Source organism: Uloborus diversus, chromosome 10, assembly GCF_026930045.1.
Source record: "Uloborus diversus isolate 005 chromosome 10, Udiv.v.3.1, whole genome shotgun sequence".
Lineage (NCBI taxonomy): Eukaryota > Metazoa > Arthropoda > Arachnida > Araneae > Uloboridae > Uloborus > Uloborus diversus.
This window is the reverse complement of record NC_072740.1, coordinates 86,155,773-86,177,576: the sequence shown is the minus strand read 5'-3', so window position 1 is coordinate 86,177,576 and position 21,804 is coordinate 86,155,773. Positions and strand designations below refer to the sequence as shown.

General features: G+C 34.6%; 1 protein-coding gene across 1 annotated transcript in view; it reads right to left on the bottom strand.

Annotated features, from left to right (window-relative positions):
• The window catches only part of LOC129231517 (LIM/homeobox protein Awh-like), a 136,697-nt gene that overhangs the window by 83,508 nt on the left and 31,385 nt on the right, over positions 1-21,804 (bottom strand). The window contains exons 2-3 of the mRNA XM_054865854.1: positions 21,305-21,352; positions 10,177-10,358 (exon numbers count right to left, since the gene is read on the bottom strand). Of these exons, the coding sequence (XP_054721829.1) occupies positions 10,177-10,358; positions 21,305-21,352 (230 nt within the window). The remainder of the gene's footprint in view (positions 1-10,176; positions 10,359-21,304; positions 21,353-21,804) is intronic.

Genomic DNA, 21,804 nt, shown 5'->3' with positions numbered 1-21,804 from the left:
TTGCTCGACATTTTTGATTTTCCTAATTTTTTTACTAGTTATTTCTCACTACTAAGTGAGTTCGAAAGTGTTGAAAGAATAATTTTTAGGCTCATACTTTTTTTTTCACGCGCCATTTTAAGTTTGCTTAGTACAAGTTTTACGTAAATACATTACGTAATGCACTGTAACTCTGATACTAGTTGAGTCTCAGTCATCAAATTGCTATCACAGGTTCATATTATAAAAAAGTGCTACCTGTATTAATTTCATTATTTTTCACTCAGTCCCTTTTGAAATATTTCACTTTAAACTTTGCGAAAATGCAATATTTGGCCAACTTTAATGCAGTATAACTCTAGTACCAGTTGAGTCTCAGTCATCAAATTGCTATCATAGTTTCATGTCCCGAAAAGGTACTATCTGTATTGATTTCATAAATTTTCACTCAATCCCTTTTTGAGATATTATACTTTAAACTTTGCCAAAATACAATTTTTGCCATTTTTGAAAAATTTTGCAAAGCAAAGGACAAACTTCTCAAGCTTAAAATTTCTACAACAAGTAGTCCTATATTATAGCTACACAAGAAAAAAATAAAGCTGAAACTCTCTTCTTTTTACTAATTTTGCAGCACTAAAACTCTTATTTCATGCTAATTTTCAGTTCGTAGTTGTGAATTTTTTCTTCACCTTTTTCAACATTTAAAAAATATTTTGCAAGCAAATCATATCGAGAGCATCATTCTGATGATGTAGGGTTTTATTTTGTCTTGATGGCTGTAAAATTAACCGTGTTAGATGTATTTACGTAAAACTTGTTTTTTGTCCAAAAAAAAACGGCTAATAAGCAAACTTAAAATCGCGCGTAAAAAAACTTATGAGCCTGATTTCTAATGGATTGACCCACATAAGAAACTTAGAGTGTTAAAATAAAATATTAGTAAGCATTAGAAATGTATATTTTGAATGAAGAATAATTGACCGGGACTAATTAGGGCCGAGTGGGAGGTATGTCAAAAGGGAAAGGACGTATTGTCACCGTATGAAAATTCATCACAGCAAAGACACACGATCAATCGAGCCTTTAACAGAAGAAATTTTCCATTTTAGTTTTTTTTTCTACTAGCTGGCATTGATTACAGGGCGACTAGGCCATGACCTAGGGCCTTCCATTTTAAAGATCCCACAAAAGACTGAAATTGTTTCTAGTCTCTTATTTAAGAAAAAGAAAGAAAATTAAGATTTTCTCCCTTATATGTTCTCTTTTTCTTTTGCTTATTACTTAAGGTAATTAGTTCTCTCTACCCCAACAAATAATTTTATAAAGCGTTTGATTCTCCATTGTTTTAATCGGACTTTGTCTATCAGAAGAACATTTCTAAGGTGGGAAAAAAAAATGTTTGCAGTTTAGAATCAAATGCCTGATTCGATGGTTGCTAAGGCCTCATAGGAGTGGAATCACATATTCTCTATGCTTGAAAAGAGGGGGGAGGGGGAATAATTGAATGGCAGCAGAAATTATTGTGATTCCATAGTTATATTGTACAGATAGTTTCATAGCATTGCGCGGGAAAATTTGAAAAATTGCCTGAGCCCTGAGCTGCTAAAAGTCCTTCCCGTTAGAAAATATCCGAATTGGGAGCATCACCGCTCTATCAATGCCTTAGTCTCACTTCTAACAAGACCAACAATCTGACTAACAAACTTAAGGCCCCACTACTACTCTATTTCTGAAGTTTCTTGTCAAAAGTAAAAATTTCATAAACGATAATTATTCTTGTTGTGCTTCAATTTCCAATGTCCTTGAAAGATGTATTAAAAATATCCTATTTCAAAAATAACGCATTTCAATTTTAAGTGGCAAATGATAGCAATTTTATTATTATTTCTACACTGTTACTAATAGAACGCAAAATTCCTATTCTATAGCTCAGGCTTCAGAATAGGCCTGATCAGCTAGCCAATATCAGCTAGCCTCAGGCTCATAGGCAACCTATAGTAGTATTTTTCAGACTTCAATGACGAAAATTTTCCAGAGAGAGCAGCTGAACCTTTCCCATTTCTTCAAAGTTTTTAAAGATATCCTAAAATAACGTTTTCCAGACGTCAATGGTAAATTTTTTTTGGAAAAAGCTCCTGACCAGTCCCTAGGTCCTTAAAAGTCACCAAAAGTTGCTGAAAATTGCGTTTTAAAATATTTCATTTCGGAAAATTTCCGGGAGGAGCCCACAGACGCTGAAGGCCCGCCATATAGACAGCCTAAAATTGACTTTAATTTTGGAAAAAAAAAAACCAGAATGGAACAGTCTCTAACGTGACATCAATTTTGAAAACATCTCTTCACCCAGTACCCCCCCCCCCCCCTCCCCGAACTTCTTCTCCTTAAGACTACAAGAGGTAGGTAAAACTATGTTTTTCGTAATTTCAAAACGTTATCGGGTGAGAACTCCCGATCTTTCCCCTGACGTCTCCAAACACAGGCATTTTTAGATCTCATAACTTGAGGTACATATTTTTTCTTTACAGCAATAAATTACACACAAAGAATTTCTGAGCATTAAACGTAACGTTTTTTAAATTCACCTGATTTCTGTGCGTGTGTGTGTGTTTTTCCATTAAAACTGGATCTAGTGTTGAAGGAAGGGCGGCATATCAAAGTTTTTTCCCCCCGTTTCGGAAAAATTGAAGAACCGGCTATGATTTAAAGTACTGTTTTGTATGTGAACTAGTGGCGCAGCGAATTGGGATTGGGGGGGACACCCCCCCCCCCCCCAGAGGCATTGGTTTTAACATAAATGCAAATTCTAACAATAGTGTAGTTTATGCATATGAAAGGGCTGTTTTGATAAAAAAAACTCATATTAGAAGGTATTTTTGATCAAAATATCCCCATCATAAGGTTTCTTGATCAGAAACCTCCTCCAAAAGGTATTTTTGATAAACAAAAAAAAAAAAAACCCTCTAGAACATATTTCTCGTTGCGCTACTGATGTTAACACTAAGAAATATGTAGTCAAGAGCTGTATTTTGCTAATCCCTCATTATTTAAATGGGTTAATTAATATATTTTTAAACGATTGTTTAGCTATAAAATCACGTTTAATTAGCGTTTATATTAAATTACACTAACTTTTAACAGTATATTATGGAATTAAAAAAAGTTTTTTTATGTATTGATTTGTATACTAACAGCATAGCGCGTATGCATGAACTCCTTAATTTGGTTTACCTCTTAATAACGAAGCATATACCAAGTGGATGATATTAAAAACTTGAAATTCTACTTATAAGGTAATTTTCTATAACATGTTTTCCCCAAAGAAACAAATTTTAATGAAATTTTAGTTGGCTTAGACAGGTTTTAAAATATATATTGTATTGAAAAATTGCTTTTGTGATTAAACTGTTTTTGAACGTCACCTCCTCAAATAATCAAGGAATGAACTTTAAACAAAACAATTGAACACACGATTGAAAACAATTGTTGAAAGAAATAACAAATATCAAGATGATTATTCAGTGCAATTTTGAACATAGTCATACTAATATGTACATCGAACTTGGTACATAAAACTAGACAAGAGAAGGATAGAAAAAAAGGTTTCCATGGAGGATGTATTTGATGAATATGAATCTAGTTTTATACACATGTGTAAAACTTTTGCTTTTTATCTCAGTTTATTAGTTTTTTTTTTTTCGTATTTTTACGCCAGGCTTTTTTATTTTACTAAAACAAGACGAGAGAAAGAGGAAAATACAAGATGTGTTTTCTTAAGATAATGAATTTATGAATAAGGACTTCACTAATTACTTTTGTCACTTTGTACTATTATTTTTTATTATCATAAATCAGTTCAAAACAAATTTGTTTCACTTTGTTTACATTTTCATCACTGTAAACTAGTCTAACAGGATTTTTATTGCAGAATGTGCATAAGTCCAAATTAAAAAAGTAATAATTAATAAATAATAATTAATTTTAGTGACGAAATGAAACGTAATTTAAGGTGGGGCAATGATCCTACTTGCGGCTAGATTAGTTATAAAAATATTCGTAGAATTTAGTTCGTTTCTGAATGAAATAATCCCTTTTTACCGATTCCTGAAAAGTTGCCTTAGTTGGACTTATGCCCTTTCTGAAATAATCGATTCATTTATAAAACAATTATTGTTTTTTGATCTGTTGTTGAATCTGATTGAATCGGAAGTTTTCAATGCTAATGTGTGAAGTTTTTTTGTTAAATAATAATCAAACGATAAGCTGTTTCATAAAAAATAAAAGTTTCAGTGAAAGAAAATCTTGATGACGTGATCGAAGTACCTCTGAGAAGATTTATGGTTCACAAAACATGAAACTAGTTCGAAATTGGTACACGAAAGTAGTTCGAGTTCGATTATGAAAACATAAAATGTGGAAGTTTTTATTTTTTGGGTACTTTTTGTTATCCGACTCAGATGTACAATACTTTTGATTTTCTGTATATATAGGTATTATACAAAAAGAGGGGGGGGGGGAATAAACAATTTTTGCTTATTTACTAAGCAAACAAACATAACCATAAAGTAAATAAATCAATTTCATGAAACCTTTTCTATTTGATTCTCTAATTATCATTTCGTTGTTAAATATCGGAAATGCATGCGAGTTTCATTTTGAAATATTCGTTTTTTGATAAACCATTTTCTTCTTCTGGATATAGTTAACTTTTCAGGAACATAATGTCATAGAGCTTAAATAACAGTCCTTGTTATTCGAAAGTCTAGCCTTTGAAAGTTAGTGGGAATAACTAATTAAAATTTCTTGTTGGCATGTGTACTATAACTATCGCAAGATTATTAGAAAGGAAATAATTTACTTGAGGAAAAAGAGGAAAAAACCTCACATGAATAATTAAGTCAGAAGAAAATCCCTATGGAAAAGTTTGAGTATTTATGGGTGGGGGAAGATTACAGCCTAGGAAATTCAGGGCCGAACAAAAGTCCCAAGTAATCCTAATGGATTAGAGTTAGCTTGGTCACATATTACCTTCAAATACACATAAACTAAGTATAAAATGAATCATGTTATTCTGAGTATGAGATAAGACAACAACAAGATTTCGAAATCAGGGGGCCCTGCTGCGCCGGTAACTTGCGAACAACACCGGGAACAACATGTCAAGCGACCGATCGCTAATTTATCAGCGCGCGGAGTCTTCCCCCTAGTACCCGGCGCCTGTGGGGACCCCTGCCGTTGCAGGAATGCCGAAGACGGCACAACATTCCGCGGCAGTAACTCACGCTCTACCGGTAAAAAGCAACGCCGAATGTGTGCTGGCTTGTGCCGCGGACGGAGAGTTATGATCATGCGGTTGAATTCCCCCCCCCTCTCGACTTTTCGGGGGATGGCAAAGGACTTAACTTGATGTTTAAGTTGTCCAACGGGTCTTTTCGACCACTGCTTCAAGAATGCGGTAATGAACTGGTGAGAGAATAACGAACAGATTAAAGAAAGAGGGGTGAGGCTTTGGCTCATTTTCTTTTTTCTTTTTTTTTATGGCTTTCCCCCTTCCCCCCTGTTTGAAGAGTCTATTGGTGACTTAAAAGCCTGTTCTAGCGAGAATTAAGTGATGATCAGGATAATGGTCGTAATAATGAATTGCTTGTTGTAGCCGTGTTTTAATGGGTTCAGTTTGTTCGGTTTTGGACTTTTTTTCCTCCTAAAGAGTGTGACTAATAGCTCTTGTGAGGAGACTTATTGATAATTGGGATGCTCGTAATAGTGAATTGTTCACTATAGCCAGGTTTTGAGGAATGGAAAGAAAACAACGGAAATTCAAAAGACAGAAGTAATTTCATCCGGATTCTTCTTACGGCTTTCCCCTCCCCCAGCTTGAAAAGACTATTGGCGACTTAAAAACCTGCTCTAGCGAGCAGGTTTGATCAGGATAATGGTCGAGGATAATGATGATCAGGATAATGGTCGTAATCATGAATTGCTTGTTGTAGCCGTGTTTTAACAGTCTCAGTTCGTTCGGTTTTGGACTTATCTTTTCTGCTAGCAGCTCCTTGTGGGGAGACTTATTGATAATTGGGATGGTCGTAATAAAGAATTGTTCGTTGTAGCTAGGTTTGGAATTAGTTAAAATTGTAAGAAAATAACGGAAATTCTAAAGACAGATGCAGTTTTCGTTCAGATTCCTTTTATGGCTTTCCCCTCCCGCAGCTTGAAGAATCTATTGCTGACTTAAAAGCCTACTTTAACGGGAAATAGTGATGATCAGGATAACCTTTGTAATAACAAATTGTTTCTTGTCGACGCGTTTTAATGGGTTCGTTTTCTGCTGTTTTGAAATTTTCTCTCCGAAAGAGAATCAGGATGGCCGTTGCATTGAACTCAGAATTACTGAATGCGAGAAGATAAATGTCTCCACAAGACCAAATTAAAGAGGCTCGAAGAAGGTTTTAAAAAGGAAAATGGTAATTGTACCCATCAGGTCGATCAATATGTTTACTATGGAATTTAGGGCTGCATTTCACTTAGAGTGCGTCAGTACGTCACTCGCTGGTATGGATTGCGCTGCATGAGACGGAGAATTCCCACTTTGACGTTTTTAGTCTACCAATAAGTACACTTGCTTTTTACGCTTTTTTACTACTAAGAGATGAATGGACAATGTCCCACATATTTATCTTGATGGAGATATTCATTCACAACTCTTATCTTTTCAAAATTCCTTTTTGTCAAAACCTCTGTGCATAATATTGACAGGGTGTGTCAGTGTATGGTTTGGGAATTTCAATTTGTACTACTATTTTCCTGCATATTTTACCTGGCGGAGGGAGGGGATAAAACTCCTAGATATAGTATGTAACTAGATGCACAACTCCGTAGCGGAAGCCACTAGCTGCCACTGAACGCGCGAATCTTGAAGTAAACGGACAAACGCGTGGCCCACGAGAATGCAATGCTGTTTGCATCTTATGAGGATACGGCAAAAGTTGTTTACGTTCATGAGCATTTCGGCGGCTTTTCCGCCTACTTGAAGGTCTTGTCTGCCAATCAAACCAGTTTCTCGCTGCATTTAGTTAATATTACATCCAAATGGTAAAACACTGCCCAGAACCCTTGATTTTAAGACATATTGACAGTCGCAATAGTTAATTTATGTACATATACGGACTTTTATGAACCAAATCTTCAGGAGAAAGATTTGGCAGCACCACTGTATTTTACTACCAGTTGTACAAGAATTTTAAGTTTAGGGCAGGGCCGAATTTAGCTCCATGTCGCACCTAGACAGATTTGAAATCTGCCGCCCCCTTCCCTCGAAAAGAAGCAAAAACTAAAATAAAAAATAATAAAAAAACCCGCAAAAAAAGTGTTTCCGAAATTTAAACTGTCCAGCTTATGAAGAAATGATGACGTTTCACATTCAGGGGCGCCCCGATAGGAGATCACAGCGGTCTCCCAATAAGTTCCTTATTCGGCGAATTTTGCTGACGATTCGGAAAATTTGGAGATAATGTTGTATTATATTTCTTTTTTCTTTCCTTGAGTTTTAAAATTGTTTTTTAATGATACCTAACGTTCCTTCTCATTAGATGTTATGTACGTATGTCTGATATGCGTGTAAGCTCGTGTTTTACCATTCGGTGAAATTAGAATTTTCCTCCTTCCAAAAATTTCAGTTCGATGCGCCTTTGTTTATATTATTTAATTTTGTACAAGTACTGTTCTTGGGCAGGTTATCAAGCTATAAAACACATAAAAACAATCTAAATAAAATTTCGCATAAAAACAATGACAAAAAATGTGTGCTTAAAGCGAAATTTTCTGCCCCTGAAAATTTTGCCGCCCTAGGGAACTAGCTGCGCAATCTGCCTATTGGGAAATTGGGCTCTGATCTAGGGACCAGAGTAAGAGCTGACGGAAAAAATTATTTGATATTCTAGTTCTAGGTATTTTGTTTGAAAAATTATTTTACATGAATTATTTTACATTATTTGCATCTCACAGGAGGATTTTCATAGTATTTCCGACACTTTTCAGAAGCACGAGAAACTATTTTTAAAAATACATACATTATAAATAAAAATCTCCCCTTTCTGTCTAGAACCCACATAGATGCATTTTGGCATAAACGAATATGATGGCATTTCAACGTTGATTTTATGCAATAAAATTTTAAGAAAAGACAAGCATATTAAATGTTAATGTTTCTTGTTGCAATGGATCCACGAATAAGACAAAATGAGACATATCTTGTATCTCTACATCGAAGAATTGTTATGGTAGTTCATTTGCCAGTATCACTGTATATGATATTTTAATACTTAACGAATAAAAACGCATAAATAGACCCCCCCCCCCTCATCTAAAAAAAATCCTATTTTGAAAATTCAAGAAATGTCTTGTCCATCATCACATCAGCATTTTATGTAGTCCTCCTCGACTTAACATTCCTCTGTGTCTTTGAAGAACATAAATATTTCGCAACAAAATCCATTTCGAAAAAAAAAAAAAGACTTATGAGGGACACGCACACATCACAACACTAATTCTTTTATATCACCCTCATTTATATTTTAAAACTAGGTAAGTTGTACCGAGAAACAAAAACATTGCATAGTCACCAAAAATACTAATGCCATAAGATACAAGGATGTCATTCCCGAGAGAAACACGAACAAATTAAAGTGTTAGAAATAATCCTTTGAGGCAAAGTGGCTACGTTTGAGACTAGTACCCTTTTATTTTTTTCAGGCAACTGTTGAAGCCACTATCTCAGTTCGCTGAAAAAATAAATAACTGGCTAGGTGATCTCAAATGAAACGACTATGCCTCAAAGGGTCAGTTCAAAAAATATTAGACAGTTCACTTTTTTCTTTGAAACTGGGTGAATGATTTTTCAAGAATATTTTGCTTCAATCAAGTGATTGAACTTGGTGATGCATAAGCATTACTTCAATAAAATTGACTTCATGTGATAACCTTAGGCACTAGCGCAGCCAAAATTACCTTCTGGACTTCATTTTTGGATCAAAACACTCCTTATATGTGAGTAAACTACTGTATTAGGATTGACAGTAATGTAAAAACAAAAGCCTTGGGGTGAGAGGAGGGGGTTTATTCCTAAAATCCCCATTTGGCTGTGCAAATGACCTTGAGAACTCCTATGCATCACAAAACGTGCGCATATTAGTTCACTCTTATTCTGCAATTAAATAAATGATTTTCAGGAATGTAAACCTCGATGAAATTAAATTAATACTATACACTAGAAATTTAATTGAGGAACACCTACGTATTACAATGCAAGTTTATACGGTTTCGTTATTTGCTTGAACTTTTTTAACTTCTGACAGATGACTTTGGAGAATAAAAACATTATGGACATAAAAATCATTTCATAAGATAAAGAATGCTTGAGGAACGGGAACATAATAAAAGAACAGTACAACTCTAACTATCCGACAGTCCGAATCCTAGATTATCCGAATCACTTTCAGAATTTTAGAAAAAAAAAGATTGTGTCTTCATGCGCAATTTGTTAGTCCCTCATTTAAGCTAGTGCAGGTGCAGCGCGAAAACTATTGGGGTGATGAGTCACCAAGCTAGATGGCCGGTCTTTTCATTTAATTAATTAAAAACTTGTTTTCCTAAAAAATATTTTTTTTTCTCCTATTTTCATCGCAATCATAGTAACTACTTATAAAATGGAACCTTTTTGCTTTGGAAAAAATAAAAAATCCTAATTTCTGATTATCGAAATGGGATCCGGTTCCAATCGATTCGGATCGTTAGAGGTCTATTGTAATTTAATTTTTAGATTAGCTTACTTTCTACTTTGCAGCTAGGGGATAAGTTTTAAGGGATGCAAATATTGCTGAGCATAACAGAGGTTCACGGATGCATTTATTTGTTAGTACAGTGAGACCTATGTAAGTGGACCACTCGCGGTGCACACCTTTAGTGGTCAATTTAAACAGGTGGTCAACTCACAGAGGTTGATTTATATGATTAAGGGCTAATTCCGTGCCTGAAAAAAGAGGTCAACTTAGACAGGTGGTCAACTTACAAGGGTGGTCAACTTCACAGGTTTTACTGTAATAATTTTAGAACACAAGTCTACTTCCGATTTTGTAAACAAATGAAACATTTTGAGACACATAGACATCACTATGAAAAAGAGAGCGGGTGGCCCTGGCCCACCTTACATAATCTGTCCGGCAGTAGACGTTGTCATCTTTTATGAAACATGAGGGCTGTTTGTCTAGTGCAGCTTGGCACACGGAGCACCTCAGGCAATGGGCATGCCACGATCTACCATTCACATGGAGGAGGAATCGATCTGCTATCAGTTGACCACAGGCGTAGCACATCTCTTGTTCAGTCTGGAAGAAAATGCAAAAAAATACTCAACAAAAAACATCACCCTGGAAGTAAAATGACTTATGCAATCGAGACGACATCTACACAAAAGGAAAGGACTTTTAAAAAAGCCCTCTTCGGATTAGATGCAATTGAGAAATGTGGTAAAGACGACATCAGAATCGATAATGATGTGCAAGATGCAATTGAACTTTTACCAGACTTATATATCATATGTTGTGTTTGAAAGCATTTTCGTTTTCTTGATTGAAACACGTAACAAAGTTCATCCTTGATTTGGTTAATGTCAATAATTTACATTGCCGTCTTTTATTCAACTTAGGTATAATTAAGGAACTAAGCAGAAACTTTTGTTGGTTATTTATGATGAATGTATTCCGGTGAATGAAATGTAAACACTTTAAAACTTTAACTTTTTGTACTGATTTGTGGAACCTGAGGTAAATAAATGAACCTGTTTTTTAAATGGTGAAAGGTAATTAATTACCTGTCAAGAAAGACTAAACGCAAGGGCAGATATAATGGTGTTGAAAAGGCTTTTACATTTCCATTTGTTTGAAAAGGATGTTTATAGTTTGTCTTAAATAATAATACAGTGTTATTTGGTTTTAAGTATGATCTCTTCTGCCCCAATATCTCTATTTTCAAAGCAGTCTAATAAATTATGATACTGAATTATAAAATGAAACAATTTAGTACATAACTTACGTCAATTTGAAAGACTGTAAAAAGATTTCGGGCCTTGAATGTAAAATCTTATTTTAGTTTACTTAGCACATTAGTGATTATTTAAAATTTGAATGGAAAGTTTATGTTGTTTACGAGTGGTTGCTCATTTATTAAACCATTAAATTCGGAAAACGGTTCCGTAACAAGTTTTTAAGCGGAAACCCAGTTTCTAAATAACTGCCGATGATAATGGTCTCGAAATCATTCTGAATACTTTCAACAAAGTTTTTTTTTTCTTTTCAAATTTCAATTCTTATAAAATAGCCTGAGAAAAGTCTATTGATTTTGAATTTTTCGTTTTTATTTTCCTGAAATTAATCAATCCGCTGAGTAAAAAATCATTTTTCAATCGATCGTTACTGTTATACTCCGAAAAATGAGAGGGCAAGGCCTTTACTTTCAAAATGTGTGGTTAGCTGCCTCCCTCCCACGGACGGGCCGTTTCAGCCGCCTATGATAATTTCAATGTAAAATAAAACTTTGTATTTTAAATTCTAATTCGCACAATTCGTCGCTAAAAAAGACGAATGGGCGCATCTCACTTATAAGCATTTTGCAGAAAACCGATTTAAAGATTTCCAGTTTACTGTATCGCTTGAGAACCGCCACCCAGTGCGAGGGACTTTAACTTTTTTACTATTTATTGTAGAGATACGCCAATTGGTCATATTATAAAATCGACTTTGGACATTTCTGTGGTTGTCATAACTCATTTTTCGATTCTTTTGAGATACACCCATTCGTCTTTTTAGCGATGAATTATTGAATGGACGATAGAGGAGCATCTCTAGAAAGTAACACCGAAGTTTTACTTTAAAAAAATTCATGAACTTATCTAATTTGCACATAAGTATTGGTGTGTGTATTAACTTTAGAAATAAGTCATTTACAAGCATATCTGGAAGTAATGGATTTTGAGGGGGGAATGGAGTCTAGCCTAAAATCCCTTTATGACTGTTCTTATGCTATTCAGTGTTTACTCCATATTTTTATTATTAGAAAAAAAAAGGAAAGGGAGAGTTTGTTAAATTGAAAGATCCTTTTGTTCCCATTACAAATGCTCTTCTGGAGCATTTACAAACCAATTTTAAAACGTATGCTTTTAATGGAAATGAAAATCCTTGCATATGAGGCAGGAAATGACTCCCATTTTGCCTTGCGCCCTACATTAAAGTTCGTATAGGATCCTGTAAACTGCTGAAGCATTTAAGGTTTTTTGGCGATGAAAAACACTATGAAAACTTTTTCTAAAAAATCTTATTCTTTTCCGCAGCATTTTATGTCAAATGGGTGTAGACATTTTAGAAGACGTTTTACTTTGAGTAAAAGAAATTTATTTCACATCATGTATACAATTTATGTCATTTCATACAGTCCGTTAAGCCCAGTTTCTTCACTCCTCATTATCCGTCAATCCATAAATTTGCACACCCTTTAATCTTTTAAAAAACAATTAAATATTTCTTACGGGCTTCACCTGGTTACTTGAATTCTTCGACCTATTTTAATAATTACTAAGAAGCAATTAAAAACACACCTCTGAAATATTTTATGTCATGGATTACAATCCATTGAAGCTCTCCATATCCTTGTTTTCACATTAAAGACAAGTTCTCCTCTTAGTGAGCATTCAAAAAGATAGTTTATAGCACTTAAAAAAGAAACATATCCCTTGAAGCGATTCGGTAATTCATAGGCATCAAAAATGTCTCCCAAATAAAATCTAGCCATCCCATTCCATAACTTATCGTCAAACCATAAGTCGATATTAAAACACATCCGGGTCAAAAACACCTTCCTCCAATATGCAAATTCGATTTTTTTTTTTTTTTTTTTGTATGAGAACAGAAACCTATAAAAATAGGTGATACAGCTATTGCGCTCATCGCGAGATAACTTACAGTAAAGATTTATAAATTGATATACGAAAGCTCCTGACAACTTTATTCTCCTGGAATAAGCTATGCAGCACGAATACTTTTATTTGTGTGTTTTCACGCAGCAGGTAAGACGTATAATATACTACTCGTATGCATAGCCAGTTCTGTCGGTGTTGTAATCCTTCTTGCAAAGCGATCCTTCGCCATCAACAGCAAGAGTTGGCGAGTATCGTCTGGTACTGAACTACTTAAGATGAGCCCCACCATTTTACGGAAATTTATGTCGCCAAAGTAGTGTACTGTAAGGCGCCAAGAGAATAGTGTAATATCATGCTCGGAATATAAATGAGCGTACTCCCGAATTTTTATAGTCGATGTCTCATATGACTTTCCAGGGATGGACCGAGCACACCTTTTGGTATTATTTCCACCCTTCACTTGTGGGATGTTAAATATGCTATTCGGCATATTAAAGCGTTCTCTGAAATTAGTTCCACGTTGAAAGGATTTCCTGCTTTTAGGGAACGTGTGATATATGCTCAGTCTTGACATTTTACAACTTAATCCGAATCAGGATGATGTGTTTGGGAAACATTCTAGCCCCCATGCTTATAGCATGACTGTGACTGATTACTGAGTTATGAAAATAACCGGAAAAGTAAATTTCCACCAAGCAGTAACGAAAACACTAATTTATTCTTTTTTTACTTCATGTCAGTAAACTAGACAGACTTTCTTTGAAAATAGCCAAAGACATCATCAGCTTCGAGGCAAAGCGGTTCTTGTTTTCGGTTTATTATCGTCATAAAACTGCGGATCTAATGTCAAGAAGAACGTAAAAGCGTTAACTTTTGCAATAAATTAAAAGCATCAAAATTTAATATGTGGGTGTAAGGTATAATATTGATGCTTGACGTTAAATTTGAAAGGGGTGATTTATTATAAATCATGCAAGTTTTGATGAAGTAAACTAAAAACAGTAAAGAAAATCTTTTTTGGTATCATGTTTTATACAATACTGCAGAATGTCTTACAGATTCTACTATATGAAAATATTAATATAATCCCCGAAAAAAAAAAAACCCTAAGCTTTTGCTCTAAAAGGAACTAGCAATAAAGCTTCAAATATATATTTCAATTTCTATTAATATTTGCATCTCACAAACCTAATAGTTTCGTTTCTCTAGTTTCAGTAGAAGATTTACCAAAAATTATTTTGAATTATTTATTTTCATTTATTTATTTGACAGCATACACAGCTGTACAACAAGAAAGTGCTAGCATTTCTCATTCTCAAACTTTTTTACATACAAGGAAGAACAGTAAACGTAACAAACATTAGTTTTTTCAACAGTTTTAAGATTTCAATGCCATTTTAAATCACAATACACAATTCAAATTCATTCAATTATGCAGAATTCAAAAGTATTAGAAGGTCTATGGATGGAGTAAGGTATAGAAGTGCAACGGCACAACCAGATAATCAACCCCCAAAAGGTTTTGAGTAATTTAAGATTTGATCTAATTACATATTTATAAATATTGGATTTTTTTTTTTTTTTTTTTGAAATTTGAACGCCTGGTACTTCAAGAAATAAAGACACTTTGAAGGTTAAATTATTGCATACATATATTTTGATTACGTTTTCCATAAACGGCAGCACCCTTTCCAATTATAGATCGCGATTTTCCCCCCTAATTCCGTTTTTTAAGAAGCACACTATATTAGCAGTGACTCATGACTTTTTTTTTTTTTTTTTGTGTGTGTGTGAATGTGTGTCAAATTTGAACGATATTTATTCTGTGTTTTTGAACATTTTAGTTTACTGATTAATATGTTTCTCAGAAACTTACTTTTCAGTTTAACCTGCTTTTTATTAGAAATTGCGAAAGTGATGCACTTTGTTATACGCTTTAGTTGATTTTCAAAGATGTTTCTATTTTTACATCACTTCCACGTCAACATGCTAATTTTGAGCTCAAACTGCAACTACAGTCGACTATTGTACTACTTATAACTTGAATATTCCTTGATCTCAAAGTTTCCATTTGGTCCCAAAATAATTTAAACTGTACCAAAATGTGATAATCTGTCTATTATGCAGTATAACTGGGAAACAAAATAAAAATTATTCTTGGGAAGGCTGGGAAAGGAACTTCCGATAACGAGAACTACCGATTAAGCCAAGGTTTTAGCCGGTCCTTTTGGGACTTCTAATTATCGAGAGTTGACAACTTTACTTATATGCGCGAATAAACTTGTTGCGTATCTGTGCTCTCTGAACATGCATATCAAAAGCATCGAAGTGCTATAATTTAGACGTCTTCGGCGATTTCAGCTTTAGACATCTAACTTAAGTGCTACGACAGGGTTAGGTCTTTTCCTTCTCACTTATCGACATTCAAGCATAATTTTGCATACGGTTTGGTTTGCATAACTTCGAATTAAATAAGAATTAAACTAGTCCAAATGCTTTTAATTTTACCTCTTGCTATCTGAATACATTAAAAGTTTTACCGTGCCGGCGTTTTTTTTTTTTTTTTTTTGCTAATTTAAAAGCTTGAGAACGGATAAACCTGCGCAACGAAAATCGGTTCACCTTACAGATGCTTAAAAATAAAGAAGCAAAAACAAACTTAGACTGTGCCTTCTATTGTGCGCAAGGTGTGAACTAACAGTCAGGAGGGGAAAAAAGAATGTGGTCAGGAAATCCACCAAGATATCATCTTCCTAATGAAATCAAATTACCTCTGTTCAACTAAACTTGTAAGAAACATTCGTTGAAAAACCGCTTGACTAAAAGATAGACCATTCAGTTTGTCCAATAGTAACGCGATTGTGGTCCGAAACGCTTTCATGTTGACAACCTAAAAGTAGCTTTAGTGTTCACACTGTTTACCGTCGGTCTGACATATTTCGGATCTGAGTCTGAGTACTTGATTTTCGATGGGCAGAGGCTTAAACGATTCCATTTGTGAAAATAGGGGCAAGGAGAGCTAATTTGCGCTTCCTATAGAGATTATTGGCGAGATGACAATCGAAGAATTTCTAGTCTTTCAACTCAAGCGTAAATAAGTTCGTCCAATATCAAGCGCCTTTTTTTTTTCCTTTTTTTTTTCAAAACCAGAACCAGACTATAGAAAAGACGTATCGATTTCAGTCCGTTGTTTCTTGTTTAGCTGTGTAGAGACTCTTATTTTACCGAGATGGTTTCTTCGGCCGGTGCGCAAAAACTTTGTTTCGACTGCACGATGCAATGATCTACCTGTTCATGCTAAAATGTGATCGCATCATATCAGCATTTTTTAGTTAAAATAAATTAGCACAAGAAAAGAAGGGAGAGGAGGGGGGGGAGATATCACGAAGTTCAAATCTTAAAGTAGAGTGAAAATTTTTGTTTTTACAAAAAAAAAAAAAATCACAAATTAAACCCCGCATATTTTTTAAGTTTCGGATACGCTGTCAATTACGGCAAGCAAATGATAGGTTTGAAAGTTTCCCCGGAATTGTCAGTTGAGCTGACAATACGAGCACGGCCTGGCAGTAATTGATGTCAAACCAGTTCTTAGGTCGTTCTCTGGGTCTGATGAATAGACCTCGACAGGCCCAGGTGACCGAACGAAGCACACCGATGAAATACGGTATACGGATGGCATAGGGAAGTGGCTGGCGGGGTTTTATTTTACAAAAACGTTTGCTTTCTTCATTTTTTTTTTCTTCTGCTTTTGCGGTTCATTATTTAGACTTTTTTTTTCAATCTCCCTTTTGATAGATGTAACTGTGCCGACATTTCAAAGACAGCGGTTCATTATTTATAGGCGTACGTTTGTTGCTGTTTATTAAAATATTTTTATATTAGCTTAAACAGTCGCCGCTTAGGGTGATTTAAAGCTCAAGACGCGAAGATTTTTTTTAAAATCATTATTACTTTTATTTCTTTAACTTTTGAAGATCAAAATAACTTTAGCAAAAATTTAAAACAAAGCACTGCGCATTTAATTTTTCAGAGTAAATATTTATTTTATTCTTTCAATGTCAGTTTTTCTTTTGTTTCTTTAATGCTATCCCCCCCCCTTCCAATAGCATCTGAACGCGAAATTGAAGGATGTGAAAGGAATCCATACTTTTATTTATAATAATAATGTTACATAAGTAAAGGTTGTATAATTAATTTTAAAATTTAAGGAAACCGCAATTTTTTCTTCAGTAAGGAAACTAACTGAAAATGAAATAATCGTAACTTTACGGAGCCCTTTTCAGCAACGAGGTGAATTTAAAAAAAAAAGTTTTCTGAGTGAACGAAAATTTTTTGAGTTTCGAAACTAACATGAAACTATTCATTTAATTTTATGCATTAACAAAATTGGGGGAGTCGTGGTTATTTGGATCAAGAGACACGTTGGACCAGTCTCGATAATTTTAATACTATCAACATTTTTTACGTTGATTTATAACCAACAAATAACACCTACAAATCCTATAATGAAATCACGAGGTACAGTTATATTGAACAAATTTTATTTTAGAAAGTTTTATTTTTGCAGTGTTAAGAAACTTTCATAGGACTGCAACTTTATTTTTTAGAAAATGGTCTCCATTAAGAATGGAGAAATAAATTGAATTTCACTCCTGAAGTAAATTCTTTTAGTTCACAGTTACTTGTAGTTCCTTGATTGATTTATTTATTTATTGTCATAACGAAACAAAATAAGACGGTGTTTTTTCCGACCAAGAACACGATGTTCGTTGGTCCACTTTTAGAAAACTCACGAAAGTGAAAACTTTTAGACAAATTAGAAAAGCTATATTCAAGTACTAGCAAGAGTGAAGTTGATGAAGCCCCAAGTTGTGCTGATTCTTGAGAAAATATGGATGGTCCTGGCATAGATAGCGCGAAAGAAGAAGTTGGTAATTTTGTATTTGATTTAGTTTAATATCTTATATTGATCTTTAACATTTGTTTTTTCATTCTAAATACGAAACAACGTTAAGTTCGTTACAAAAATATTGGTTAAATGTACCTTTAAATTTGTTCTTTTTTGTAACTAGTTTGTTTTTGTAATGTACACCAACGTACACCAGGCCCGGTGCACTTTGGTCTACTTCACAGAATTCTGTTAAAAGTTTATTTAAAAAAAATAATAATAATGAATTGAACATTTTCACAAAAATCTGGGCTGATGAGAAATATTTAATGAAACTCATGGTAGAAAATCGAACTGCTCATTTCACTTTTTGATGAGATTAAAAATGGAAAGTAGAAAAGCGGATCAAGGTGCCCCGACTACCCCTACTTCATGAAGTTCAAGGCCAAGAAATTTCGAAGCAAAGGTATGTCTTAAACGCTGGGAATACTTTGCTTAAGTGGGAATACTTTGCTTTATGAATTTGCTAGGAAAAAACTTCGTGTGTTATAAATGACGTCATAAGGCGTTATGTAGCTCGTTATGTCGCACGTCGTAATTTAAGACATTACAGAAATTATATCTACGAAGAAACACAAAATAAATAAATGACTTTTTATAAATGAATAAAACATCTTTTTAAATATATGATAGTATTGCATATTGAAATGAGTTGCAATATAAACTTGGAGGGAAGCATTGGTCGATGACGCTTTTGAATTGCGTATACGAGGAAAAAAATTCTTTTTTATTACATTCTTTTGCCCAATTTTCCAAGAATGCTGAAGATTTCTGGTGATTTTGTTTTTTTTCGATTCATGTATTTCATGTGACTACTCATAATCAGTTTTTACACAACGTGTACAATTCACTGGGAGTCAATGTTTCTTCAAAAGCTATTTCCCCCAGTTCAGTCAGAGTTTAAGAGCTTTAACAATTAAGCCTTTTTTGACATCATTTACACTGTCAAAAATTTCAAACTACATTAAACTGTATTTTTGGGTTCATTGCTGTCAAATCTGAGTAGGAAAGGTTTCATGAAGATCTGCGAAAATCCCACGCGATTTCACAATGATCATTTCACCAAACACTAGTGAACACAAAAGGTGTGTTCACTGTTTTAAGGATGATTTTTTTTTTAAGTGTATTAATCATTTGAATGCAAACTACAACTATACTTCTTGATTCTACTCAAATCAGGAGCTCTAAAATATTGTTTTATTAAAGTATATAAACTCCTGTTTGTGAAAATTGCAACACCATGAAGGAAGCATCATAGTTGAAATTTAATACACAGTTGAGTGGTAATGGTACAAATAAATGATTACATTTTCAAACCAAACAAACAATAAAAAGAGATAGAAATTAGTATTTTGTGTGGCCACCACGTGCCGCAATAAGAGCTGCTACACGACTCGACATGGAGTGAAACAAAGTTTGAATATCTGCCTGCGGAAGAGTATTCTATATTGTTTGTATGCGCAACCAAAGTTCGTCTGTCGAAGCAACAGGACGAAGATCACGAGCGAGACTCCGCCTAACGAAATCCCACACATGTTCAATCCGGGGAATATGCAGGCCAAGGAAGAAGCTGTACCTGCTGCGAATCAAGGTAGGATTTGACAGTCCTGGCGACATGTGGATGGGCATTATCTTGCTGGAATACAGCCCCTGCCAATCCTTGCAGGAAAGGAATAGCTTGGGGCTGTAAAACTTCGTTTATGTATCGGGAGCTGTTCAAATTGCCCACAATTCGTAGCAATTGTGATCGTCTTTGATATGCTATGGCACCCCAGACCATAACTCCGGGTGTTCGTTCACTGTGGCGTTCGATAATGCACTCCGGAATGTGCCGTTCACCAGCATAGCGCCTGACACAAATTCGGCCATCATGGTACCACAAGTTGAAGCGGGATTCGTCAGAAAGACGACCTGCTGCCAATCAGCACGCCAGTTCCTATGTACATTGACCCATTGTAGAAGCAGTCGGCGATGGTTTTGCGTGAGAGGAATCCTGTATAAAGGAATCCTTGCGCGCAGCCCACGCTGCAGCAGACGTCTCCGAATTGATGAAGCACACAATGAAACACTTGTAGCTGTTGACCACTGTGCTGCCAATTGTCTAGAAGCTGTGCGGTCCGTCAGCGCCATACGCACCAGGAGTCTGTCATTGCGAGCTGACGTCCCATTTCGAGGTCCACTCCCGGATTTCCGAGCTGTCCGACCTTCGTCCGTCCTTTGCTTCCAAACACGCATGATTGTGCTGCTGTTACGCTGCACACGATTGGCTACTGTACGATAAGACAATCCAGTTTTACGGAGGCCGACGATTCTGCCCCGTTCAAACTCGAAATTTGCTCAAACTTCGCTTTCTTTCATCGAAGAGGCATAGTAAAGATTCAGTTAACATTTACTCTAGCATATAACCACCGATAATCACACGCCTCGCTACAGCCGTCTATTTATATTCGGTTCGATCCGCCATTCAGAGGGCGCTGCTCAGCATAAGCATGCGCTACCGGTCTGCAATTTTAATCATTTATATATCATGCCCTACTTTACATTTCCTGCAATTTTCAGCTCACTCGCGTAAGTCCTTCGTGGTGTTGCAATTTTCACAAACAGGAGTGTAGTATATCATGTTAACCATTATTATACTTAAGAAATGAATACTTGATTACTGTATGGAAATTTAAAGCACATCTTGTCCTCTTTCTACTCCTGTATGCATTAAAGCAGTTTTAAACCATCTTAATAATTACACATACTGTAAAGAATTTCAGTTTTTTTTTTTTTTTTTTTGACTTAACTGAAAATGTTTCTGAAAACCTTAGAGCTTTCATGTTATTGGAATATGCTTGATCAGTTGCAAAACGTTTCCTTTAAAAATAAAGAATTGCGTTGTCAAGCGAAGATTCCAAAATAATTGGAAACGTTTCTGAATTATTTTCAGTGTGCCTTCAGTAACTAACCGATTTCCTCCTGATGTGCGTTTACATTATTTTACCTTTTTATTTATTTATCTATTTATTTGATGCTATAAATTCTAAACTTGAATAATTGAATTACAATTAGTCTGAAAGCCCTTATAGTTTGTATTAAAATTACACAACCCAAATAAAACTCATGGATATAATAATTTATTTAAGTTATGACCTAACTTACAGTTTTAACAGGAGTTACAGGAGTACAGTTACAGTTTTACAGGACAGATGTTATTGGGATTAGCCTTAGATTATATTCATTCAATAAAACTAATACGTTGTATTAAAGACGTGAAAATATTTCTTTCACCATGCGAGCAATGATTATTATGAAAGTTAAACATCGGACATCTGGGTACAGTTTTTGAGTCACATATTTTCAAAGCCTTACAAATGCACAAATGTGTATCTCAGGCTTGAAAAGAAAGAACATTAATATTTTGTACTTACTGTGTTTTGATGTTTGCACTTTTTCAAAGATTTCAATATATCTTTCCCCTAGAAAATTACACAAGTATTTCAATTAAAGAGCCTGTCATAATGCAATTGAATGTTTTTTAACTAGAACTATAAACATATAATCACCCATTTAATAAACAAGCTCTTCTTACAGTTAATATAGCACAGTAAATACAAATAAAACTAAAATTCTATAATGAATCTAGCTAATTAATTTGCCTCTTCCTCTTTTAAACATTCAAATATTGCTTTTTTAATGCGTTAAGATTACGGTTCTGATGTTCGATTGTTTTTTCCTTCGCTGTTTTGAAACTTAAATAGTGACATTTTTCTGCTGAGGATTACCCAAAAGCTGAAGTAAAGATATTGAACCTCAAGCCTTTGATGTGAGGAAATGTCTTTACCCTCAAGGTCAAAGAAATGTCACAGCAATCGATCATAAAATTTGAGCAATACATTAAGTTTTTATTTCTCTAGCGGAAGAAAGAAAT